General features: G+C 44.5%; 1 protein-coding gene across 3 annotated transcripts; it reads left to right on the forward strand.

Moving 5' to 3' along the window:
• The first annotated feature begins 642 nt into the window (after positions 1–642).
• On the forward strand, positions 643–23,228 carry LOC122924268 (rab5 GDP/GTP exchange factor-like). Of its 3 annotated transcripts, none has more exons than XM_044275219.1 (9): positions 643–702; positions 1,756–1,979; positions 4,347–4,489; positions 5,278–5,423; positions 6,009–6,078; positions 12,222–12,357; positions 12,705–12,796; positions 21,216–21,472; positions 22,715–23,228. In XM_044275219.1, exons 2-9 carry the CDS (start codon positions 1,759–1,761, stop codon positions 23,015–23,017), a joined length of 1,368 nt encoding a protein of 455 aa, XP_044131154.1. In that variant the 5' UTR covers positions 643–702; positions 1,756–1,758; the 3' UTR covers positions 23,018–23,228. The 3 variants fall into 3 exon arrangements, 2 of the variants coding, with proteins under 2 accessions (XP_044131154.1, XP_044131147.1); XM_044275212.1 differs by having other exon boundaries at positions 645–717; XR_006387384.1 differs by lacking the exons at positions 643–702; positions 1,756–1,979; positions 4,347–4,489; ... (3 more) ...; positions 12,705–12,796; positions 22,715–23,228 and adding exons at positions 14,238–18,080; positions 18,675–19,445 and having other exon boundaries at positions 21,216–21,349.
• The last annotated feature ends 649 nt before the right edge of the window (positions 23,229–23,877 follow it).

Genomic DNA, 23,877 nt, shown 5'->3' on the forward strand with positions numbered 1-23,877 from the left:
TAACTAGCCTGCACGCAGCTTCGGCGAGATATGGAGTAATATCCCTCTGATTCACCATCGCACCCTCAGCCCCAAATATAGTTGCCCTCCATATGTATTTTTAACATTTTTACTTTATGTTTTCGTGGCAATGTATTGTTTAATAAAGAAAGAATAAAAGTTATATTTTAAATGATAAGACCAGAAACAGGAATTTATAGTCGCAGATTATTGAAATATTAAATATAGAGGGTCACTTAAACCTCATTCCACATAAAGTGATACATGTCAGATTCTCAAAAATAGGCCTGGTCACGGAGGCTCAGTCATTAAGGGGTTAATCCATGACCCAGGGTGACGGAGCCACAAGCTTTGTAGCATGGCATCCTCACCATATATGTGACATTATTAATAAATATTCAATAACGAGATCGCTATTGGTGGCAGTACTGTTTTGCCATCTTAGGATCTGTCTGGCCGTGTACTGTGTGTGTGACCAGCCGGTGACAGGCCCAGCCGCATTCTCTCAGCGCCTCCTAGCGGGCAATGCCGCACTCTCACCCCCAGGTAACGCGTTCTACGACTGTTCAACGTGTGACTCCGGTCTCCATAGTAACGACAGGACACTTCCGGTCCCGATCTTCCGGCTTTTGGCAGCGGCTGACCCGGAAGCGAGTGATCAGCTGGGACGTGGGACACGTGACATTTTGGTGACACCCGCTGGTAGTGATCAGCATGGTATTTCTTCTTGTTTGTGTTGTGGGGGTGGGCTGTTTATAGTGAGGTCCTCTATGGGGGGCGTAGGTTACCCTCCTGCTTCCACTGAGTGTCTGACTGTGCCAGCCATGATGTATGAGTGCTGTCAGGTTAGCGTGTGTTACTGCCATCACATGGGCACATTCTCACCACAGTGCTGCCCAAATACCCCCTAACATTTCCTACTGGTTGTTTTCTATGCATGCCAGCCATACTGTTTATCCAGCAGGGATAATCTCAGGATTGTTGGGGGTGCTCCACCGCTCATGAGATTGGAGTCGCCCTTTAAATCCAGGATAGGCGCTGCTGGTGACGGCATAGCTTTGTACGCAGCATTACGTATAATGTGACGGGTCGGGTGTATATTATGCTGGGGATAGTTTGAGCCTAAGCCTCTGTTCACATTCATAGTTTTTCGCTTTCTGTCAGAGGTTCCATTATCTGTCAGGAACCCTGATGATTAGCGGGCCGGAGCCGTTCAGAGGATGTACTCCATCCATGTGCTTAGAACATTCACATTGGACCAATGATAGAGCCATGTGAACGCTTAAAGGGGTATTCCGGTAATTAGAAGTATGTGGATAGAGGATAACTATTAGAACTATGGGGCCCCCCCTAATCACAAGAACCCTGTACCCTGCAGGGGTAAGCGGCAGGTCGAGCATGTGCACGATGAGACTACGGAGATAGCGGAGTGCAGCGCTCGCCTGTTCTTTCAGGTTCCATAGATATGAATGGCATGTGTGCATGCTTGTCCTGCCGTTCAGCTTATTTCACGGAGCCCTGCAGGCCCCCATTCTCGTACTCGGTAGGGGTTCCAGCAGTGAGACCCCCACCAATCTAATATTGGATAGGGGATACCGTCAAATCATTGAATACCCCTTTAAGTGTAAGATAACCTGCTTAAAGGGGTTGAGGCGGACGGAGCGGTACAATGTGTGCCCAGAGAAGGGGGCTTGTTTGTGGGGAGTTGTAGTAGATTATAGTAAGTGATGGATGTGCGGTCTCTCATCTCCACAGATCATGAGTTCTGCATCGCCCGGACACAAAGCCCTACTGTTACCCCAGGACCAGAATCCCACACTTTTGCATACTGACAATGCGTCTTACCAACTCCAAGGGTTCCTCTACCAAGCCGAGATGTGCAGGAAGAGCTGTGGATTCTATGGTAATCCAGCATGGCATGGCTATTGTTCCAGGTGTTGGATCCAGCAGAGGCAGCGGGCCCAGCCCCTGACAGACGGGTAGGTGTAAACCCCATTATTGTTCTTCTGGAGAGGCCATTTGTATGCCAGCAGTCTGGAGGACTTGGCTTTGTCATTCATATGTATGTCCCTGTCTTTCTTTGTCCAGCTGCTCTGTGTCCCACTGATCTCACGTAATATGATTATGGTCTCCTAATGAACACCCATTTCCTTTCTAATCTCGATGTAATATCGAGATGAAATTATCTAATGTATTGATGAAAAGGCTCATGTTATCCCCCGACCCGCCATCATGGGTGGTCCTCTGAGTTGGTCATTTTAACGTTGTGACATTTTCTCTGGTTGAGAACAATAGGACTGGTTATTCTTATATCATCTTCATGTTTAACTCCAGGCATAGATATAAAGAATATCATCAGCAACTGAGGATGTTGGGTGTTAGGGCAGCCATACAGCGACAGCTGTCTCTACTGACCCCCCAGTTTCAGTACCGACCCCCTGGTTTCGGCAGTATGTGTATTCAGTGGGGAGAGAGGAGAAAGCCGCTGCCAGACACTTATCTCCTGGAGAACAAAAGGATCGGGTGAAAATATTCACTTCCCCTGATCTTTCTGTCCCAACATCTGTTGGGAGCTCTCCATGCACATTACACCAGGGGCGGACTGGCCTTAGACCCTACAGGGAAATTTCCCCGTGGGCCGATGCCCAGGGGGCTGCCCAAGACATCCACGTTGCCCTCTGCCGGGTACATCAAAATCTCTTGCTCTCAGCATTAATTCATGTATGAGCATCAGGCACTTAGACACCTGGCCAGTGCCTGCAGGTGCCCTCCTGAATTAGCCTATATTGCCATGCTCAGGACGACGATACAGTTTCATACTGTGGCGCATGTGGCGGTATTTTGTTCTGCACTACGGTATTAGTGTCCCCGCTAACTTCTGTTGTCCCTGGGCATCTGTCAGCAGATTTGTACCTATGACACTGTCTGACCTGTTACATGTGCACTTGGCAGCTGAAGACATCTGTGTTGGCCCCATGATCATATGTGCCCGCATTGCTGAGAACAATGATATTTTAATATATGCAAATGAGCCTCTAGGTGCAATGGGGGCATTGTTGTTACACCTGGGGGCTCTGCTCTCTCTACAATTGCTGCACCCCCTGCACTTTAATTGACAGGGACAGGCAGTGTAAACATTCTAACTCCTAGCTCTGCTAAAGCGCAGAGGGCTCAGCAGTTGCAGAGAGAGCAGAGCCTATAGATGTAACGGCAACACCCCTGTTGCTCCTAGAGGCTCCTTTGCATATATTAAAATGCGGACACATAAGGACATGGGACCTACACAGGTGCCTTCAGCTGCTCATGTAACAGTCAGCAAGTCATAGATACAAATCTACTGACAGATGCCCTTTAAACCGTGGAATATTGTAAACTTTCTGTCATCTGTTAGTTTTTATGTATTTACATCCTTCTCCTCATTCCAGGATTTAGCAGTTTATCTCCTAGTCTCAGGATAGGCCATAAATATCTGATCAGTGGGGATCTGACCCCCCCATCGATCAGCTGTTGTTCAGTAGCTCCGGCACTGCAACTACACCGCTCCGTCCACTGTGTCGTAGATGAGGCTGGTTACTGAAGTGAATGGCATCAGTGCTGCAGTAACCAGCTCCATCCACTACACAACGGACAGCGCAGTGTCTTTCCAGCTGATTGGTGGGAGTGCAGGGGGACGGACGCTCGTTGATTAGATATTTATGGCCTATCCTAGTAAAATCCCGGAGAACCCCTTTAAACAGAAAAATAAAAGCTGTACATTTTCTTTGAGCGTCTAATAGTCCAGCACTAGTATACAGAACTGTTTATTATCCATAAGCAGAAATGTAGACCAAATTCACATTTTTCCGGTTAAAAAAAAGTCCTATTGTAAATGACAGAATGGTTCTTTGGCGCACACTTCTTTCACTGAGCTGCATTTCTCTATGTTTCCCTGCATGTACTGGTTTGGTGATATATTTTGTGATGTTTGCACTCTTCTTCTCATACACCAGTCATTTATAGGAGGTGCGTGTGCACTATACATGTGAAGCCACACATGGTCCGCCAAACGCAAACGTATCTGAGAACATTTATGCACATGGTGTGACTGCTGTGGATTTCACATTAAGGTCACCCCATCACGTCAAGGGGGATAGTAATACAAGTGTACAGCAATCACCCAGTGATGTTTCCTGTAATGCTACAGTATTGATCAATCCGCTGCACATACCGTCATGGCCCCACAGGCTATATGGTCAAATAACCCTGTTTCAGGGCTGATCAGGGAACTCTACATCATAACCTGGAAACTCCGCACTTCTTATTAACAAGTGTCATTGTGTGTCCACATGGTCTTATCCTCTCTGCAGTTTTAGACATCACACGGGAAAGCTACAGGTTAAGCCTGATATGAATGAGACTACACAACTATTCAATAGGAAAGACGCGTTTCAGGATGACAGCAACAACCATGTCAGAAGTCTGCAATGTACCTCAAGCCAAACTGCAACAGGTAAGTCATTCTTCATCTGCACACCTTTCTCTGGGTTATATTAGTCACAGTGATCAGAAGCGCCCTACTCTCATGTACTTGGTGCCAATATACAGCTTTTTTGCAGATGCCATCACCAGTGGGTCACTAATGGGACATTCTCTGACCAATTGACTGCAGGCCCTGAGTGCCTCTTTCTAGGACAGTTCATCAGTTCCATTGTCTATGTGCAGCTCAGTCCCCGATGGTGGTCTTACACCCGGGACCCCCGCCGATCAGCTGTTCGAGAAGGCGCTTCTGTGAGCACCGCGTCCTTCTCCCTGCTCACCAAGCACAGGGCTGTACATTGTATAGCAGTTGTGCTTGGTATCACGCTCAGCCCCATTCACTTCTATGGGGCTGACATGCACCTAGGCCACGTGACTGACGAAGGTGTCATCACTTGGCCAAGGGAAAGCTGCGAGAAGGCCACGGCGCTACTGCATGTGCCACTGAAAAGCTGATTGGCAGGTCTCCCCAGTGCCAGGGGTCAGATACTGATGGCAGAAGATAGGTCATTAGTATTTAAACCTCGGAAAACCCCTGTAATGTCAGATATGGCTCACTGGTTGGCAGTGGGCTCCTGGGTTCTAATCCAGCCAAGGGCAACATCTGCATGGAGTTTGTTTCTTCTCCCTAAGTTTGCATTGGTTTCTTCCCACAGATGTACTGATAAGGAATTTATTTTGTGAGTCCCACTGGGGACAGTGGGGGATTACAATGGCATTTAAGCACCACGGAATATGTGCAACATTTTGCTTATTTTGCAGGTTCCATATTGCACTTTTCCCAGTCTTGCCTTCTCTCACTGGCTCGAGGAGATTTTACAGAATTCCTCAAAGCTCTCCGCAGTCCAGAGGCACAACCGTTATTATCTTGCTGCAATAATTTCGTTCAGAGGATACAAGAGGCTGAGGTGAGAGCTGCATTTACATGGTGCACTGTATGGGGATGAGAAATGGCTACTACCATCGCTCGTCCTCCTAGAGATTCATTGTCACTGGGCAGCACAATCTCCTGCCCAGAAATGAGGATTCAATGTGCTGCATGAAAGAGTGTCCATTTATTGGGTGAGCGGCACCACATTTACAAGGGCAGATTATCAGGAATGAGCGTTTGTTCCCGGTAATTCGCCTGACAATTGGGCCGTGTAAATCCAGCGCCCTGTACCCTGAAGCTTTAAAACAATGAAAAGTATTCTTTGCCATGAACAAACCTATATAACTGGTAGATATGTTGACATTTTCTGTCTGTAGCTCAGCCAAGCGGGACATGCTGCACCGTTTCCAATGGGAGCTATGTATTAGCACAGCGAGTCAGTGTACAACGCTGTGGAATATGTTGGTGCTATATAACAATGAGGACAAATTAGATGCATATGGTTGTATTGTTTCTTCCCAGATCATGCTTGTCATCGTTTATTCACTGCCATCGTGTCCTTGTAATGTCCACTCCATTATCAGATTGGTGAATGACTTATGGGAAATGTTTTGTCTTCCAGGTCATAACTGTGGACCAGAAAGCAGAAGAAGTGCAGAGCTTCTACCAGCAAATTGTGCTTTCCTACCCTGGTGAGACGGTCTCAGATATACCCAGTGCCTGACAGGCTCATGAATAGACAATGGCGCAGATTTATCAGTGCAGTTGTGTCAGTTTCATCCATTAACCATTCATTAACCACCATACTTATCAAGTTCTTTTGACAAAAGGACATTTGGGGGTACCCAAGTATTATACATGTGCCTGAATGTGTCAGTGCCTAAGTGCATGCTACATGAAAACGAACACCTTCATTTTTGAGGGTTAAACAAAAAAAATGGCCATATATTAATTCCTAAATTCTAGCAGCAGCCAAATTCCAGCGATGACTGATAGGACTGCCCTTTTTGTAGGTTTTGCAAAAATGCCCACTACTACTGAATAGCAAAGCAGTGATATTTGGGCATTTTATCTGTTTTAAGTGGAAGTCCTCTTTAAAAGTAAAAATAACACCCAGTTTCATAATACATCTAGAATGAGGTTTTACATGGTAGCGTATGCAACTCCTCTGTAAATCTGTAGTATGAGGACCCGTCACCTCTCTTGTTATGTCTGTTTTAGTCCATCCTTGTATTCCTGAAATAATAATTCTAGAGCATCTTTCCTTATGTCTCAATATTGTGTCTTTGCTCTTTTATTTCTCCTGGGATTTTATGACTCAATGGACATCTGGGTGTTACCAGTCAAAGGAGTGTATCCCTACAGAGACTGGTACTGTCGGTACTGAGTGGACAGTGCCAGGCTGTGCAGGGGCACATCACAACTAATAACACCAATTGTTATAGTAGGAATAAAAGAGGAATGGCATCACGCAGAGTTCTAAGAATAGATGCTCCAGAAATGTTAGGTTATGTGGCACATTCACTAAGACATGTCAGGAGAGCTGATGGATCCTCTGTAACCCTTTGTGCAGTTAAAAGGAACCAAGACAACACCGTCACAGTGATATCTTGGATCAAAAGCCATGAAAGTTAATTAGAATTTTCTTGCCAGTGTTTTCAGCGTTAGTTTTGCTACATCTGTATCTGTCTTACATGTGCGGTATGTATTAAGCAGGCTCACAAGCTGACACCTGCTGGCAGTGACTGGGATCGGAGATAACTGTAATCCTGTTCACGTAACCCCTCAGATGCCACATTCATTAACGACTGTGGCATCTGAATGGTTAGACAGAGGGAGCGGGCCCCCTCGATCAGTTGCTCTGGCAGCCTGGGACTTTTTGTCTAATAGGCAGTGGGGACAATTCCCGTAGACTGCAATAGTGTAGTATTATATACTATTTTATATTGCTGTCTGTGGTTCAAGTCTCCTAGAGGGACTAAAAATGATACTAGAACAAATAAAAAATAAAAAGGTTTTTAAAAGCACAAAATATTAACTGGTTAGTAACCACCCATACACCTTTTTACAGCTATCACTAAGGGGCTCTGGGCTATGGTGCCTCCTTTTTTATGGCGGCACAGTAGCGCTAACTAGCACTAAAGCTCTGTGCCATCAGCTTCCTGAGCTCCCCATCCTTAACGTCCTGCTCCCCAAATGGTGCATGCGTGCTCAGGCTTCACTAGAACCATCCATCGGCCCCTGATGATGTAATCTCCATGATAAACCTACCATGGAGATCACATAGGGGTATATTTACTGAACACGGCCAGGACAGGCGCTGAGTTACTCTCCTCAGCGCAGTTCTTCAGGGAGGGGAGAAAGATCAGACTATTGTCCTGTCTGCGCTTTACTGTGAAAAAAATCTAATCAATACACATACCTCCTAAACTGGGCATCCGTTACTGTCCGTCAGTGGATGTCAGCTACTGTCCATGTGTGACCATCGGTCACTGGGTGTCCGTTACTGTCTGTCACGGTCCATGCCTGGGCACTGTTACTGAGCTTGTTTTACTCTGACAGACTGTGAAGTATTTTCAGACAGGAAACACATTTAAAAAAAATATATATATTATTTGTACAATTAATTTATCAATCACAAACTCATTTTAAGGCAGTTTCCTCTCAGTAGCCCACATCTGTCCATTCCAGAATGTGGACCTCTTCAAACGTTCTTGGTCACAAAAAAATATTAGCTTGCTCTTGCTGGGCAACCATTGCTCCTTATGCCACCCCTGTATTTTAGCAGTCATGAGCTTCATGTATCTTAGTGACATTTTTCAGGTTATAATTGCCCAAGTAAATTTAGGTCATTTATCACCCTCCTGCTGGACTAATTCCTAAAGCCCTACATCCCAGATATGATTTTTTTAGTGAATGGATTTTCAGAGGACCTCATTTTCTTTTCATTTGTTATGACTGTGTCCTGCCACACAAAGCTATTAATTCCATCCACATTACTGGATTATGATATGGGCATTCAGACTCTGATCTCTAATGATTGATTTGTCCCTTACCAGTACACAAAGGGCTTTATTAAGAATTTATTTTTGGTGGACCTCTTACACCCGACAACCCGTCTAGAAATACTGACATCATTTTGGGGATTAGTGATCCTTTACTGTCCTGACAGATGGTTCTGTCCTTTTATATATTCTGTAGGTTTCTACCTTGACGCGCAGGAAAAAATAGCTTTGTCATTACAGCCCTGCAGTTGTTCTTTCATCTTTCTTTCAGTCCAACCCGAATTTGCCAAATGGTTGGATACCTTTTCCTTCATTTTCTTGGACATGTTTCCCTTCACTACAGTACAGTTTTTTTTTTTTTATATATGCAATCATTTTATTATATGTCAGACCAGAACGCTGCTCACAACAGCATCAGAATGACAGAAATGTGGACAACGACTTTATTAGTGAGACATAGTCGTGTGTACAGGCAAATCTGCCTCTTATACAGCTTTACTTCTCATCTGAATGCACCACAAAGATAAGAATGTGGGGTATTTCTAAGACAGTCACAGTTACCAGTTTTAAAATATAGTTTTTTCTGTTTTGTGTGAAAATGTATAAAATTTTTTGAAGAAAACCATATATACATTATTTTGTCCTATAAAAATGTCACCCTCCACATGCCCATACACCACTAGATGCTTGCTTTAAGGGTCTAGTTTTTAAAATGAGGGTCATTTCTGGGGAGTTTTCTATAATTCGGGCAGCTCAATGCCCCCACAAGTGTGCAGTGGGGCCTGAAACATTTTCAGTATGTGTCCTGAAAGCCACTGGCTGCTCCTCTACGGATTAGGGCCACAATGGGGATATTTTTGAAGACAGGAGAAACAGCGTGATACATTTAGGGGTGTGCGACTTCAAGTTCATATGCTCTGTACAAAACAACTGTCCTTTAAACAACACTTTTGTGTAAAAAAAAAAAAAAAAAAGTTTTTTTTTTTTTTTTTTTTTTTTTTTTACCTGCTTAGCATTAATTTCTTTCAAAAACTGGGTGGTCAAAATACTCACTACACCCTTCCTCAAGGGGTCTAGTTTTCAAACTGGGGTGGGGTGGAGGATGGGGGTCTGTCGTTTGCAGCTTAACACCTTTACAAGGGTGTAGTAGGGCCTCAAACATTTTCAAGCTAAATTTGTGTTCTGGAAGCCACTGGGTCTTTCTTTACATTTGGGCCTCAATGGGGATATTTCTGAAGACTGGAGAAACAGGGTGATACAATTTGGGGTGTGCTGCTTCTTAATTTTCATGTGCTCTGTGCAAAAAAAACCTGTCTTTGAAATGACACTTTTGAGGGAGAAAAGTATGACTATGAAAAAATGAAAATTTGCTGCATCTTTAAGGTGTTAATCACAAATGGCACTGTATCTTCTGTCTTTCATTGGGAAATGTTTATACCAACTTATCAACCATATGCTGTGATTTCCACAGTATGCCAGTTTATTGTCACTGTAGTAGGCGCAGGAGCACTGCCCAGGCTGTTGCCTCCCCTGAGCTTTACACAAACAAGACCAACCCTGTAGCGATTGTGGATTGTAAATCAATAAAAGGTTTCCATCTGTCAGATGAATGTTTCCTTCCCTCTTCACTGTGCTCTTCTATTGACCATTGTAAATGAATGTTGGTGTCCATGTCTTTAATTGCCTGTTAGTTTGATCATGTCCATAAGGCTACATGCTCATCTACGGCAAAAATAAAGAATGAAATACCGCTGTATTCATCACGCAAAATGCGCTGGAGCCCTTCTAACGTATTATAGTGATCGGGGTTCAGCAGTACCCAACATATGCCAGATCCAGCAATTCTTGTATTCTGTTCCTATGCTGGAATCTAGGCAAAAGCTTGGACCCACTCTGAGGGCTGTTTCACACGAGCGGATGCCGTGCGTGACATCCGCTGCGTGAATGACAGCCAAGACCCGATGCGGACAGCAGAAGCACGGAGCAGTAACATGACTGATAATGCTCTGTGCCTCTCTGTGATCTCTTTACTACGAAATCACAGTGACAACTTTATCTCACTGATTTCGTAGTAAAGAGATCAGAGGGGCACGGAGCATTATCAGTCATGTTACTGCTCCGTTCTTCTGCAGTCTGCATCGGGTCTTGACTGTCATTCATGGAGCGGATGTCACGCACGGCATCCACTCGTGTAAAACAGCCCTTAGAGAGTAAAGTGGAATCTCTTAGCTCCCCTTGCTTTCAGAAGTTTGATAAAAAAAAAAAAAAAAACTTATCACAGTGTCCATTATGGGGTCAGGGGTCAGGGGTCAGTGTAACTATAATGTGTAATTGTATTACATTATTTAGGGATCCTTTTCAATAGACAGTCAGAAAACTGTATGTTCTAAATGTAAAGCCATCGACAGTCATTGCCTTTCAAAATAACATTTGTAGAATCATTTTGATAAAAAGATGTATCTAACTGAGCATTAAATATGATTTATAGCAGACCTATCATATATTTGTGGTTAAAATACCCCAAATGTTGTGCTGACTTAATTTTATAATAAATTTATTATGGGGCTCCAAACCCCTGCTTCCCTTCACACAACCATAGAGTTAAATTATAACATTCTGCTTAACTCAGTGATACCTCTGTCTTCTGGAAGCTCCTAAGCACCCCCTATTGGTGGCTGCAGGCAACCGGAATGTTAACATTTAGAGGGTTGTCCAGTAAATATTTGATTTAGATAGGGGATGCTTCCAAATAATAAAGCTGGCAATACTCCTATTTACTACCCCTCCAGCACCAGTCCCCTCCGTTTACTTCTGGACAGCGTATCACATGACCACCAATCGCGGCTATTACAAAAAAATAAAATTATATTTACTGGACAACAGCTTTATAAAGATTTACAGTATTAGGCCTCATGCACACGGCCGTGCCGTTTTTTGCAGTCCACAAACCGCGGATCCGCAAAAAACGGAAGGCGCCCGTGTTGCCTTCCGCAATTTGCGGAACGGAACGGACGCCGGCAATATAAATGCCTATTTTTGTCCGCAAATAATGGACAAGAATAAGACATGTTATATTTTTTTGCGGTGCCGTGGAACGGAGCCATGGATGCGGACAGCACACGGAGTGCTGTCCGCATCTTTTGCGGCTCCATTGAAATTAATGGGTCCGCATCCGAGCCGCCAAAACAGCGGCTCGGATGCGGACCCAAACAACAGCCGTGTGCATGAGGCCTTATGGAATGAATCCACTTGGAGCAACTGGGATCCTGTGAAATAAAGCTATCTACACTTTAAGGATACATTCACACAACCATACCGTGTTTTGCAGTCCGCAAATTGCAGATCCGCAAAACACTGATACCGGCAGTGTGCGTTCCACATTTTGCAGAATGCACAGGGCCGGTGCTATATAGAAAATGCCTATTCCTGTCCACGATTGTGGACAAGATTAGGACTTGCTGTATCTTTCTTGCAGGGGCGGAACAGAACTACAGATGCGGACAGCACACTGTGTGGTGTCCGCGTCTTTTTCGACCCCATTGAAATGATTGGGTCAACACCCATTCCGCAAAACGGTTGTGTGGATTTAGGATAATTATGTAATATATTGTCAATATTCAGTCTGTGATAGTGGATGTTGGGAACCACCACCATGGCGTGGGAAGGAATTCTGTTTATTTGCTTGTATGCATCCACATAGCAGTCTATTTGGATGTAGTTGTCTCTGTGCTTCCATATAAACTACTATGTGGACATATTCTTGGTTATATGAATGGAGGATACGGAGCTGCCTTAGGGCCTCAATATTTTTTGGACTTCATCTCTTCTAGATCACATGTCTGATGAGAGAGACCAGTTGATGGATAATATTGAGAAGCTGGTGATGACACGACTTTATAAGTCCGTATTTTGCCTGCCTAGCTCACAAGAGGAGCAGAAAGATCTCGCTCTTCGAAAGCGCATCAAGTAAGTGCTCTACATTTAGAATTTCAAGCCTGTAGTAGGATTCCTGCTTTTTCCCCCACAGATGCCCGACCTACAGAGTATTGATCTTACTTTGTTTTGCTGGAAGCCATGATGAGCCAAGCAGATGGTGCAATGAGTGATCTAGAAAGAGTGATCTTTGTGAGACATTGAGTGAGTGCCCAGCAGTAACCTGAGACTCCCTGTGGCTTTTTGCATGTGTTTGTGGACCTAGTGTAATTGACAGAGAAAATATTTCATTATGGCAAGCCTACAAAACATTTGAATGTCCAGTGCATGATGCCCCTTCCCGGTTTCAGTGTTTCTTATGACCCCCTTTTCTGTTTTAGGTCATTGAGTTGGGTCACGCCAAGGATGCTTCAACTCCCAATAGTAGAAGAGAGTGAAGACGAGAAGAATGGGATCTCTTGTGCTGTAACTGGTAACAAGAAAATATAGGTTTCTTTTCAGAATTCCATATGTGGTATGATGATATTTATGGAGTAAAATTACACGGAAGCAAATTATTCTGTCCTAGCCCTTGGGCATATGTTATTAGGGGACTTTCTAAACCTTACAAACTATAACAGGAGCCATCACGTCTTCCCAGATGTACGACTGGCTGCATACCTTTGCAGCCGCCTTATTGTTGACCTCTGCTCTGTTTTTTCTCTTCTTCTAGCCCCTCCAATTAAGCCATTATCTGTGCCGAGAGCTTTGGCACCCTGTGAATAGTCAAGCGAGCAGTCCCCAGCATTTATTGTCAATGAAATGTCACCTCAGCCATTGACACTGGGTACTGCCCACTTGACAATTCACTACTTCTGGGCGCTGAAAATAACCGTATCAATAGCGGGCAAATAGGAGAGGTTAGAACAAAAAGAAAAACTGTGATAATGCGGCTGCAGAGGTAAGTAGCACTTCTGTGAGGACGTGACAGATCCTGTTTTAGAGTCCACCTGATGAGTTGTCATTAGAAGGTGCTCAGCTTTTTCTTTGAACCAGTTATGATAAATCATTTGGTGTCATGCACTCGACCATACCAGTATTTCAGATATGGATACCTTCTTTGTGCATTCCATATTTTTCTCACTCTCATCAATAGAAATGACTATTTCGCCCACAAGGACATGTTCTGTAATTTGTGGATTGGCCACGCTGATTTGCAAAAAATACAAATGTGGGCATGGCCCTATAGAAACGAATTTTACGGTTGCGTTACAATAACATAATATCAATAGAAGTGACATCCAGCACACATTAAAATCCAATGTCATGCTATGAGTAAGAGTATTTTATCACTCGAAATGTGTGAGGGGATTGGTTTTTCAACATGTTTTTGTGTCCTATATTGAAAAAAAACACCTGGGATTTTAAGGTGCCATGCTGGATTTTGCTTCTATTGGATGTATATGTATGTGGGAGCCAGCCCTGACGTTCCTTCACTACCATATGAATTTTGAACTGCAGGTGAGCCGATTGTCTCTTCTCTTATAATGACCTGCAATACCTAGAGTCACTTTTCTTGTGTAAAACATATGTACAGGAAAAAATGTAATCGGGCCTTTCTATAGTACCTGCAACTTTGAAATTATATTGATGGCTGCCAACAAATATCTAATGTCTGCTGAGTCTGAGCCAGGAGCACACATTTTATTGTTATATGAAGTCCATGCTACAAACATAGTAACATAGTTTATAAGGCTGAAAAAAGACATTTGTCCATCCAGTTCGGCCTGTTATGCTGCAAGTTGATCCAGAGAAGGCAAAAAAAAACTGTGAGGTAGAAGCTAATTTTCCAGGACGTCCTCCATGACAGCACCCATGGAGGATGTCCTTACTGGTTTCTGTTGGGACAGGAAGAGAGACAGTTTAAAGGGCCCCTCCCCACCCCCTTGCTCCAGTGTTCTTCCTGTCCCAACAGGGATAGGAGGAGTTAGACAGCTCTCTCCTAGAAAGTTAGGTAGGGAACGGGGGCGAGTCTGGTCGGGGGGTTCCTACCTCTCCTCTTCAGACTCGGCAGGCCCCCGAACCAGCACCACTCTGGGAAGCGGTCCCCTGGTTAAGTCCCCGATTCGCTCTCTGGCCGGCCGGAATCGGGGACGCTGTTGCCGCTTCTCCCCATCGGAGCTCTGGGCTCGGCTTCGGCTCCTGCCTCCTCTGACGTCAGTTCCTGGCCGCACTCACGTGACCGGAAGCCGGAAGTAATGACGCTGATCTGTGGAGCGACGCGGCGAGCAGCATGCTGGAGACACGCCGATCCGGTGGTCTCGCATGTCCTGGGGGTTGACTCTTCCCTGGAATGAGTCCCCCTGGGAAAGAAGTGGAGGCGGAGTCAGGCGGCGACGGGCGGACCGGTAAGTCACCTGAATCTTATTTAAGACGCCAGATGGCAGCCTGCTAGGTTGCATCATGGAGGTCCAGGCGTCCAGCAAACTTGAAACTTGCTCAGACTCCCCCGTCCAGGCCCCTGTAAGTAATACCTTGTACAGGGATAGGTCTTTGGCTCAGCAGTTCCCTAATGGCCTTATCCCCCCCTTTCTCTTAGACTTCTAAGGAACCAGGGCACAGGCCTCATGGGGATCCCAAAAAGAAGGGCAGGAAATGCCCGACCTGCCAAACAAAGCTGCTAGAGTCCTATAAGAAGCAGCTATGCCCAGAATGTATCTCCAAAATTATGAGGGACGAACGCACATCCCTGCTTTCAGATCTAAGGGATATTGTAAGAGAGGAGGTGCAGGCGGCAACCTCTAGCCAAACACCCCCTCCTCCTTCCCCCCCCTCCTCCAAAAAAGCCAGGATCCAGTCAGGCTCTGACTCAGAGGAAGTAGGGTTATGTGTCTCAGACAATGACGACATGGAGTCCCTCCATCAGAATGAGCAGAGAAGATACTTCTTTTCGTCCGAGGACTTAGATTCTCTGCTCACCGCCATTAGACAGACCATGGCTATTGAGGAGGAGGATCAGACTCGTTCGGTTGAGGACGAAATGTTTAGGGGTCTTAAAGTCAGGAGAAAGAACGTCTTCCCAATAAATGAAAATCTTAAAGATCTCATCACAGAGGAATGGGCTGACGGCGAAAGGAAGCTCTTTATTCCCAGGGATTTTAAAAATCGTCTACGGTTTGACCCAAAGGACACTAACCTCTGGGACGAGGTTCCCAAAGTTGATATCCAGGTGGCCAAGGTCGTGAAAAAAACCTCAATACCCTTTGAGGATTCGTCACAGCTAAGGGACCCCATGGATAGGAAGCTAGACGGCCTGTTGAAAAAATCCTGGGAGTCAGGGGCAACCGCAATTAATACCAACATTGCAGCTACTTCGGTTTCCAGAGCCTTAATCTTGTGGATTAATCAACTGGAGAGTCACCTTAGGGCAAGAACATCCAGGGAAGAAATCCTAGAGTCTCTCCCGCTTCTAAAGATGGCCTCTAGTTTCCTGGCGGACGCCTCAGCGGAGACCATTAGATTCGCAGCCAAGTCCCAGTCTCAGACTAACGCTGCTAGACGGGCCCTCTGGCTCAAGTCCTGGTCTGGAGACGTAGCGTCAAAGAACAGACTCTGCTCCATTCCGTTCTCTGGCTCGTTTATGTTCGGCCCAGTTCTGGACTCTATTCTCCAGAATGCGGCAGATAACAAGAAGGGGTTCCCTGAGGAGAAGCCAAAAAAAACCCAGCCCTTTCGGAGGCCCTCAGGCCAAAATCAGGCCAGGACCTATAGAGGGAAAGGGAAATCGGGCCGCTGGAGCTACCCCAAGGGTAGAGGCAGGGGTTTCCTCTTCAACCCCAACACCAATACAGGGAAACCATGACGCCAGACCAGTGGGAGGGAGACTTCGTCACTTTTGGGAAAGATGGAAGAGAGTTACCTGCAATCAATGGATCCTGGACTCCATCAGGGACGGCTTCAGGATAGATTTCAGAACTCCTCCTCCCCAAGTGTTCCAGGTGACCTATTTCGAATCTCCTCTCCTCCAACAGCAACTAAGGTCACATATTCAAGACCTCCTGGCTCTGGGAGCTATCACCCAGGTTCCTCCTCCCCAGCAGTTCACAGGCCATTACTCAAGACTTTTCTTTGTAAAGAAGCCAGACGGGTCGATGAGGACAATCATCAACTTAAAGTTTCTGAACAGGTGGGTGACGTACTACAGGTTCAAGATGGAGTCAATAAAATCCTCCACTCCTCTGATCCCTCCAGGTGCTCACCTTTGCACATTGGACCTCAAGGATGCGTATTACCACATCCCCATACATCCCCAACACCATCAGTACTTAAGGTTTGCGGTCAGGTACGGAAAGGAGACCTCTCACTACCAGTTCCAGTGCCTGCCGTTCGGTATCTCATCTGCCCCCCGCCTATTCACAAAGGTAGTATCCGAAATGATGGCCTTCCTTCGCCAGAATACAATTACAATCGTGCCCTACCTGGACGACTTCTTGCTGATAGCAGACTCGGTTCAAAAATTGATGGGGGACATCCACCAAACCTTAGCCCTATTCAAGGACTTGGGGTGGATCGTGAACTACCCGAAATCCGACTTGATACCGGACACAAGAAAGGAATTCCTAGGCACTCTCCTGGATACAAGAATACAACACTCATTTCTTCCAGAGAGAAAACAGACCAATCTGAGACAAAAGATAGAGTTGTTCAAAAAGAGGAAAACCCACTCGATCAGGGAAGCCATGCAGATCCTGGGTCTGATGACCTCCTGCATCTCAATAGTACCCTGGGCCCAATTCCACTCCAGGACCCTCCAGAATGCAGTTTTGACAGCTTGGAACAGAGACCACCGTTCTCTAAACTCCAGGATGAAAATATCGGGAAAAGTGATAAAATCCCTGTCCTGGTGGACAGAACCAGGGAATCTGGAGAAAGGAGTCCCGTGGAATTTGACTCCAGCCATAACCGTCACCACGGACGCGAGTCTGAATGGCTGGGGGGGGGCACGTGGACCAGCATCTCTTCCAGGGTTCCTGGGTCCTTCAAGACAGGATAAGATCCTCAAACTACCGGGAACTGAAGGCAGTGCTGAGGACTCTGACAGCAGCCAAACGTCTCCTCAAGGATCAACATGTCAGGATCCTATCCGACAACATTACTACGGTATGTTATCTAAAAAGACAGGGCGGTACCAGATGCCCGCTCCTTCAGGATCTAGCAGATCAAATCTTCATATGGGCAGAAAGGGAGGTTCGGTCCATTTCAGCAACCCATCTAAAGGGGTCTCAGAACTCGAGAGCCGACTTCCTAAGCCGCCACAGGATAGACGCGGGAGAATGGAATCTGAACAAACAGGTCTTCAGACAGGTCTGCCAGCTATGGGGTTATCCAGAAATAGACCTCTTCGCATCCAGGGGGAATTCTCAACTGGACTGTTTTTACTCACTAAACCCCAGCGAAAACCCAGTGGCAGTAGACTCCTTAGCCCAGAATTGGGACATGAAACTGGCCTACGCTTTTCCTCCTTTTCCCCTAATCCCGGCAGTCCTAAAGAAGATGAGGACCAGTACCACCACTCTGATCCTGGTCGCACCAGACTGGTCCAAGAGAGCTTGGTATCCCATCTTGAGGGAAATGTCGATCAAAGACCCGTACCCCCTTCCAGACAGGAAAGATCTGTTAACGCAGGGACCTCTGGAGCATCCCAATCTCAACAAGCTGAGACTGACTGCTTGGATCCTGAGAGGCAAACCCTGAGGAAGAAGGGTCTCTCCAATCAGGTAATATCAACACTGCAGCAATGCCGTAAACCGGTGACTTCAGCCATATATCTCAAAATATGGAAGAAGTTCTCATCTTGGCTAGTTCAGAATCATCCAGGGTCCAGTAATCCATCCATAGGCATTATACTAGATTTTCTCCAGAAAGGGTTCGATATAGGTCTAAGACCAGGTACCCTCAAGGTACAGATCTCAGCCTTAAGTTGCTGCTTAGATATACCATTGGCAGAACATAGGTGGGTCAAGAGATTTGTCAGAGCAGTCTCCAGAATACGGCCCACCCTTAGACAAACAGTCCCTGAGTGGGATCTAAATATAGTTCTAAATGGCCTATGTGATGCTCCCTTCGAACCTATCGAGGACATTCCCATCAAACTTCTATCCCTCAAGGCGGTGTTTTTAATAGCCATCACTACTGCTCGTAGGATAGGCGAAATTCAGGCCCTGTCAGTTAGGGACCCCTTTTTGAAAGTCCTAGACGATAGGATAGTTCTTAGGCTGGATCATTCCTTTCTTCCCAAAGTTGTCTCAACGTTTCACAGAGAACAGGAGATAATTCTCCCTTCGTTTTGTACCTCCCCCAAAAACATACAGGAGGAGCGGTTCCACTGTCTTGATGTAAGAAGAACGGTCCTCGCCTACATCAAGCGGACAAAATCCTGGAGAAAGTCAGCGAACCTCCTCATCCAATTCGGTGGTAGGAACAAGGGAAGCAAAGCCTCTAAAACCTCTTTAGCCCGCTGGATCAAGGAGACCATCAGGGAATGTTATAGACTGCAGAGTTCATCCTGCCCCATAACGTTGAGGGCTCATTCCACCAGAGCCATGTCCGCAACCTTGGCGGAGAAGGCTGGAGCTTCCATCGACCAGATCTGCAGAGCGGCAACCTGGTCCTCCTCCACTACCTTCGTCAGACACTACAGACTGGACTCTATGGCCAATCAGGACTTGGCTTTTGGCCGTAAGGTCCTACAAGCAGTGGTCCCCCCCTAAATGGCGTTCTAAGTTGTTAGTTCTCCATGGGTGCTGTCATGGAGGACGTCCTGGAAACATATGTTTAGTTTACCGGTAAACTGCTTTCCAGGAGTCCGGAATGACAGCACCCAATACTACCCCCCCATTTTCTGTTCCTTCCGGGACACTTTTTTGGTTGGTATATTTGTACTGCTACTGTATACAGTGTGAAGTAACACTTGTTCTTGAAATAAAGATGTGGCAGCCTATCCGGTGTAGTAAGTTATAAACACTGGAGCAAGGGGGTGGGGAGGGGCCCTTTAAACTGTCTCTCTTCCTGTCCCAACAGAAACCAGTAAGGACATCCTCCATGGGTGCTGTCATTCCGGACTCCTGGAAAGCAGTTTACCGGTAAACTAAACATATGTTTCATCACTTTAGGGGAATAAAAATTCCTTCCTGACTCCAATCAGACTAACTCCCTGGATCAACGACCCCTCTCTAGTAGCTATAGCCTGTAATATTATTACACTCCAGAAATGCATCCAGGCCCCTCTTGTATTCCTTTATTGTACTCACCATCACCACCTCCTCAGGCAGAGAGTTCCATAGTCTCACTGCTCTTACCGTAAAGAATCCTCTTCTATGTTTGTGTACAAACCTTCTTTCCTCCAGGTGCAGAGGATGTCCCCTTGTCACAGTCCTGGGAATAAATAGATGGGATAGATCTCTGTACTGACCCCTGATGTATTTATACATAGTTATTAGATCTCCCCTCAGTTGTCTTTTTTCTAAAGTGACTAACCCTAATTTTGACACTGGTTTCTGCAGCTTAGTTTGCTAAAATTCCTCAGTCCTTTTCAATGTCAGTGTTACCCAATGCTTTACCATTTAGTATGTACGGGTGACTTGCATTTTTCCTTCCCATGTGCATAACCTTACATTTGTCAGTGTTAAACCTCATCTGCCACTTATCTGCCCAAGCCTCCAATCTTGAATATTGAAGAGGATAGGGCCCAGTACTGACCCCTGAGGTACCCCACTAGTGACAGTGACCCAATCTGAGTGTGTACAATAACCACCCTCTGTTTTCTATCACTGAGCCAGTTACTTACCCACATACAGACATTTTCTCCCAGTCCGAGCATTCTCATTTTATATACTAACCTTTTATGTGGTACAGTGTCAAATGCTTTGGAGAAGTCCAGATATACAACATCCATTGATTCCCCGCTGTCAAGTCTAGAACTTACCTCCTCATAGAAACGGAATAAACTAGTTTGACATGACCGATCCCTCATGAAGCCATGCTGATATGGCGTTATATGCTTATTTTCATTGAGGTACTCCAAGATAGCCTCTCCGAGAACCTTCAAACAGTTTACCTGCGAGAGATATGGCCTATAGTTTCCAGGCTCTGCTCGTGGACCCTTTTTAAATATTGTCACTACATTTGCTATGCGGCAATCCTATGGAACACTCCCTGTCAGTATAGAGTCCTTAAATATCAGAAATAAGGGTCTGGCTATGACATTACTTAATTCTCTTAGGATACGGGGGTGTATGCCATCTGTCCTGGCAATTTGTCTATTTTAATCTTTTTAAGACGCCACTATACTTCTTCCCGGGTCAGACAGGGCACTTTTAATGGGGAATTAACTTTTACATTCTGCATGTCATCTGACAGTTTATTTTCCTTAGTAAATACAGTGGAGAATAAATATTTATTAGCTTTGCTTTCTCCTCATCGCTCTCTGCAACTCCCCCCTCATTACTCTGTAAAGGGCCGACAACTTCAAATTTATACTTTTTACCATTTATATAATTGAAGAACATTTTAGGGTTAGTTTTACTCTCTTTGGCGATGAGTCTCTCTGTCTCTAGTTTGGCTGCTTTTATTTGTCTTTTACATGTTCAATTTTTTTCCTTAGTTTTTCCATTCTTCTTTGTTACCCTCATGTTTTAGTGATTTAAATGCTTTCTGTCATTTGTTGCTTTCTTTACAATTCTTTGACAAGGATTTCTAACCAGAGAGATTATGTCTTCTTCTAATGTGACTATGTCCATCTATAGGTCCTTCCTGAGCACTGTTTGTATCTGGTTGTCCTCAGTTTATTATGTTATTTCTGTTTTGCTCTTTTTAAGAACCACCCATTGTTTGTGTTATTTATTTTCTTGCAGCACTAATAGAAATGGATTCCAAGAGAGCTCCCCAAGACAAGCTAACCTGCGTGTCTAGAGCTTGTAACTACCTCTACAAATCCATACACAACTCTAAGAAAGAGCCAGCCACAGCGGACGATTTACTGTCTTGTCTTATATATAGTACACTGAAGGCAAACCCGCCCCGCCTGTGGTCAAACCTGCAGTACATCACCAGATTCTGCAATCCCAGAAGACTTATGACAGGGGAGTCTGGATATTATTTTACCAGCTTTGTGAGTATACTGCAGCTTTACTGTTTCAGTCGCTGGACCTCAGTACCATTTGATAAACAAACTAGTTTATGTAATGCATAATTTATACTGAAAAGTGGTGAAATTAGAAGACTTTTATCATCCATTTATACATGGGTTTACAGGGGAACAATAAAGAAATAAGATTTTATCAATATCTGTCACACAACATTAGTATAAATGTCCCATCAAAGTTGCATCTACATGGGGTTCTATGTATTCCTACAGAGAGTCTGTGTGTGGCCCCAGTCTTAAACTGGTCATGCACGGCTGAACATGTTGGATGTCACAGTCCTCCTGGTGAAATGTCCTTTGGGCAGATGAAACAAAAATGGGGTAGAACACACAGCATCTGTGTTCCTAGAAAACAAAATATGCTTTCAAAGAAAACAACCCAATCCCTACTGTGATACATAGAGGAGTCTTGCTGATGTGTTGGGGTTGTTTTATTCACACAGAGTGCCAAGAAGGAGCTTTCCTAGGACTGAGGTTTCATGTGTGGCAAATTTACTAAGTGGAGCCAGAAAATGAAAGATACACCTGCTATGAGAAGGCATAGATTTATACAGCTTTTTGCACCTTTTACTGGCTTAAAGCATAATACGTGTTTTTGGACCACTGCTGGTCATGCCCCGCTAATAAACTCTGCCCCATTTTAAACATTGGTGGGAGGCGTAAAAGGTCACAGTTGTTAATGAAAAAAAAATGGCATGCATTTTTTCCTCATTAAGAGAAAAATTTGGAAGCAAATAAATTATGTTTTAATAGTGAGGACATCCTTGGCTACTGTGTGATGGGAACAGTGCACTCTGATATACAATCAATATTGTTTGCATTTTTGTCTATTGACTATTAAGTTTCTGAAAAGACCTTAAAGTGGTGAATATTATTACTAAACCTTCATAAATGTGAGTAATCACTTCCCATATTGCAGATGGATCCTCTCAATTTTTAATCTCATGGGATAACCATATGTCAAGGGACATCCTTAATGGTCTTAAGTGACATTATCAGATGTCCCCTTTCCTGTATAGAAATGATTTGTAATATTTATAAGCAAATGTATTTGTCAAGTGCATCAAATTTTGTGGGGGTATTTTCCATTGGGACTTCATTCTCCTTGGAAAAAAAATATCTTTGACCAGATTGTCCAGAGATCAGATAGCAAATGGTAGGTAGTAGTGGAATACAGTTTGACGTATAGTTTTTATGTTTCCCTTCCAGTGCTGTGCAGCTACTTTCATCGAGACTCTGGAAGCCTCATCTCTTGGCCTCACACAAGAAGAGTTTAATCATTTAATGCAGGACTCAAAAGTTACAACATTTATTTCAAGTACATTGCAACAAATAGAGAGGAACAAGGAACTCCTGGCAGAGCTGCAGCATCGACAGGATATTCTGTTCCAAAAGGCCAAGAGCCTGGGAAAAGAGGTGGAGGCCTGGCCTTTGTCTGTACAGCGAGAAATTCAGGAAATCATCGGTAGATTCCCCCTGGACACTAAAGCTTCAACACCTAGTTCTATATGATATATCTCCAGTGACCTTTTCCTGCAAGATGGAGATGCCGACAGGTTCTACCTTCTAAACTGCTATTGACCTACTGTCTGACTAATGAAGGATTTTTCTAAAAACACTTATTGAACTGTTCTTATTATTGTACTTATATGACTGTGTTCAACTTGGTGCTAAAATGTTTTATGCACTCGACTCAGAATAAAAAAAATAAATGTTATAGTTATATATGTTGTCTATATGTAGGAATCGGCTAATATTTTAATAATCTTACCATGAGAACAATAACTATGGATCATCTAGGTTATTTTGAAATGTATCAAATAAAACACATTTTTAAGATTGTCATAGATCGCTTGTCTGAATTATCCATAATACTATAAGGCATCATGCACACCTCCGTATATTTTTTTTTTTCCTATATCCGATCCGCATTTTTTTTGAGGATTGGACACAGACCTATTCAGTTTAATGGGGATGCAAAAAAATGCAGACCATACACTGTGTGTTTTTCTGCATCCTATGTTGTCCATCCCACAAAAAAATATAACATGTCCTATTCTTGTCTGCTTTGTGGACAAGCATAGGCATTTTGACAATGGGGCCTCCAGAAATTGCGGGATGCATACAAAAAAAATACATACGGTCATGTGCATGAGGCCTAAAAGACAGAAAAAGTGTGAAATGTATAAAAATATACCACATAAACTTTAGGTATACACTTTTTTGTGTTTAAAGAAACCCCAGGGGTACTAAGGAAACTTAGGAAGGAATATTTGTGGAGAACACATGTGTGAACCTTGTGCAACCACAGAGCTCTTGACTCAAGGCCCCCCACCTACAGACCGTATGTTTTATTAAGAGACTAGGTCATT

The sequence above is a fragment of the Bufo gargarizans genome, chromosome 1, assembly GCF_014858855.1.
Source record: "Bufo gargarizans isolate SCDJY-AF-19 chromosome 1, ASM1485885v1, whole genome shotgun sequence".
NCBI classification, from domain to species: domain Eukaryota; kingdom Metazoa; phylum Chordata; class Amphibia; order Anura; family Bufonidae; genus Bufo; species Bufo gargarizans.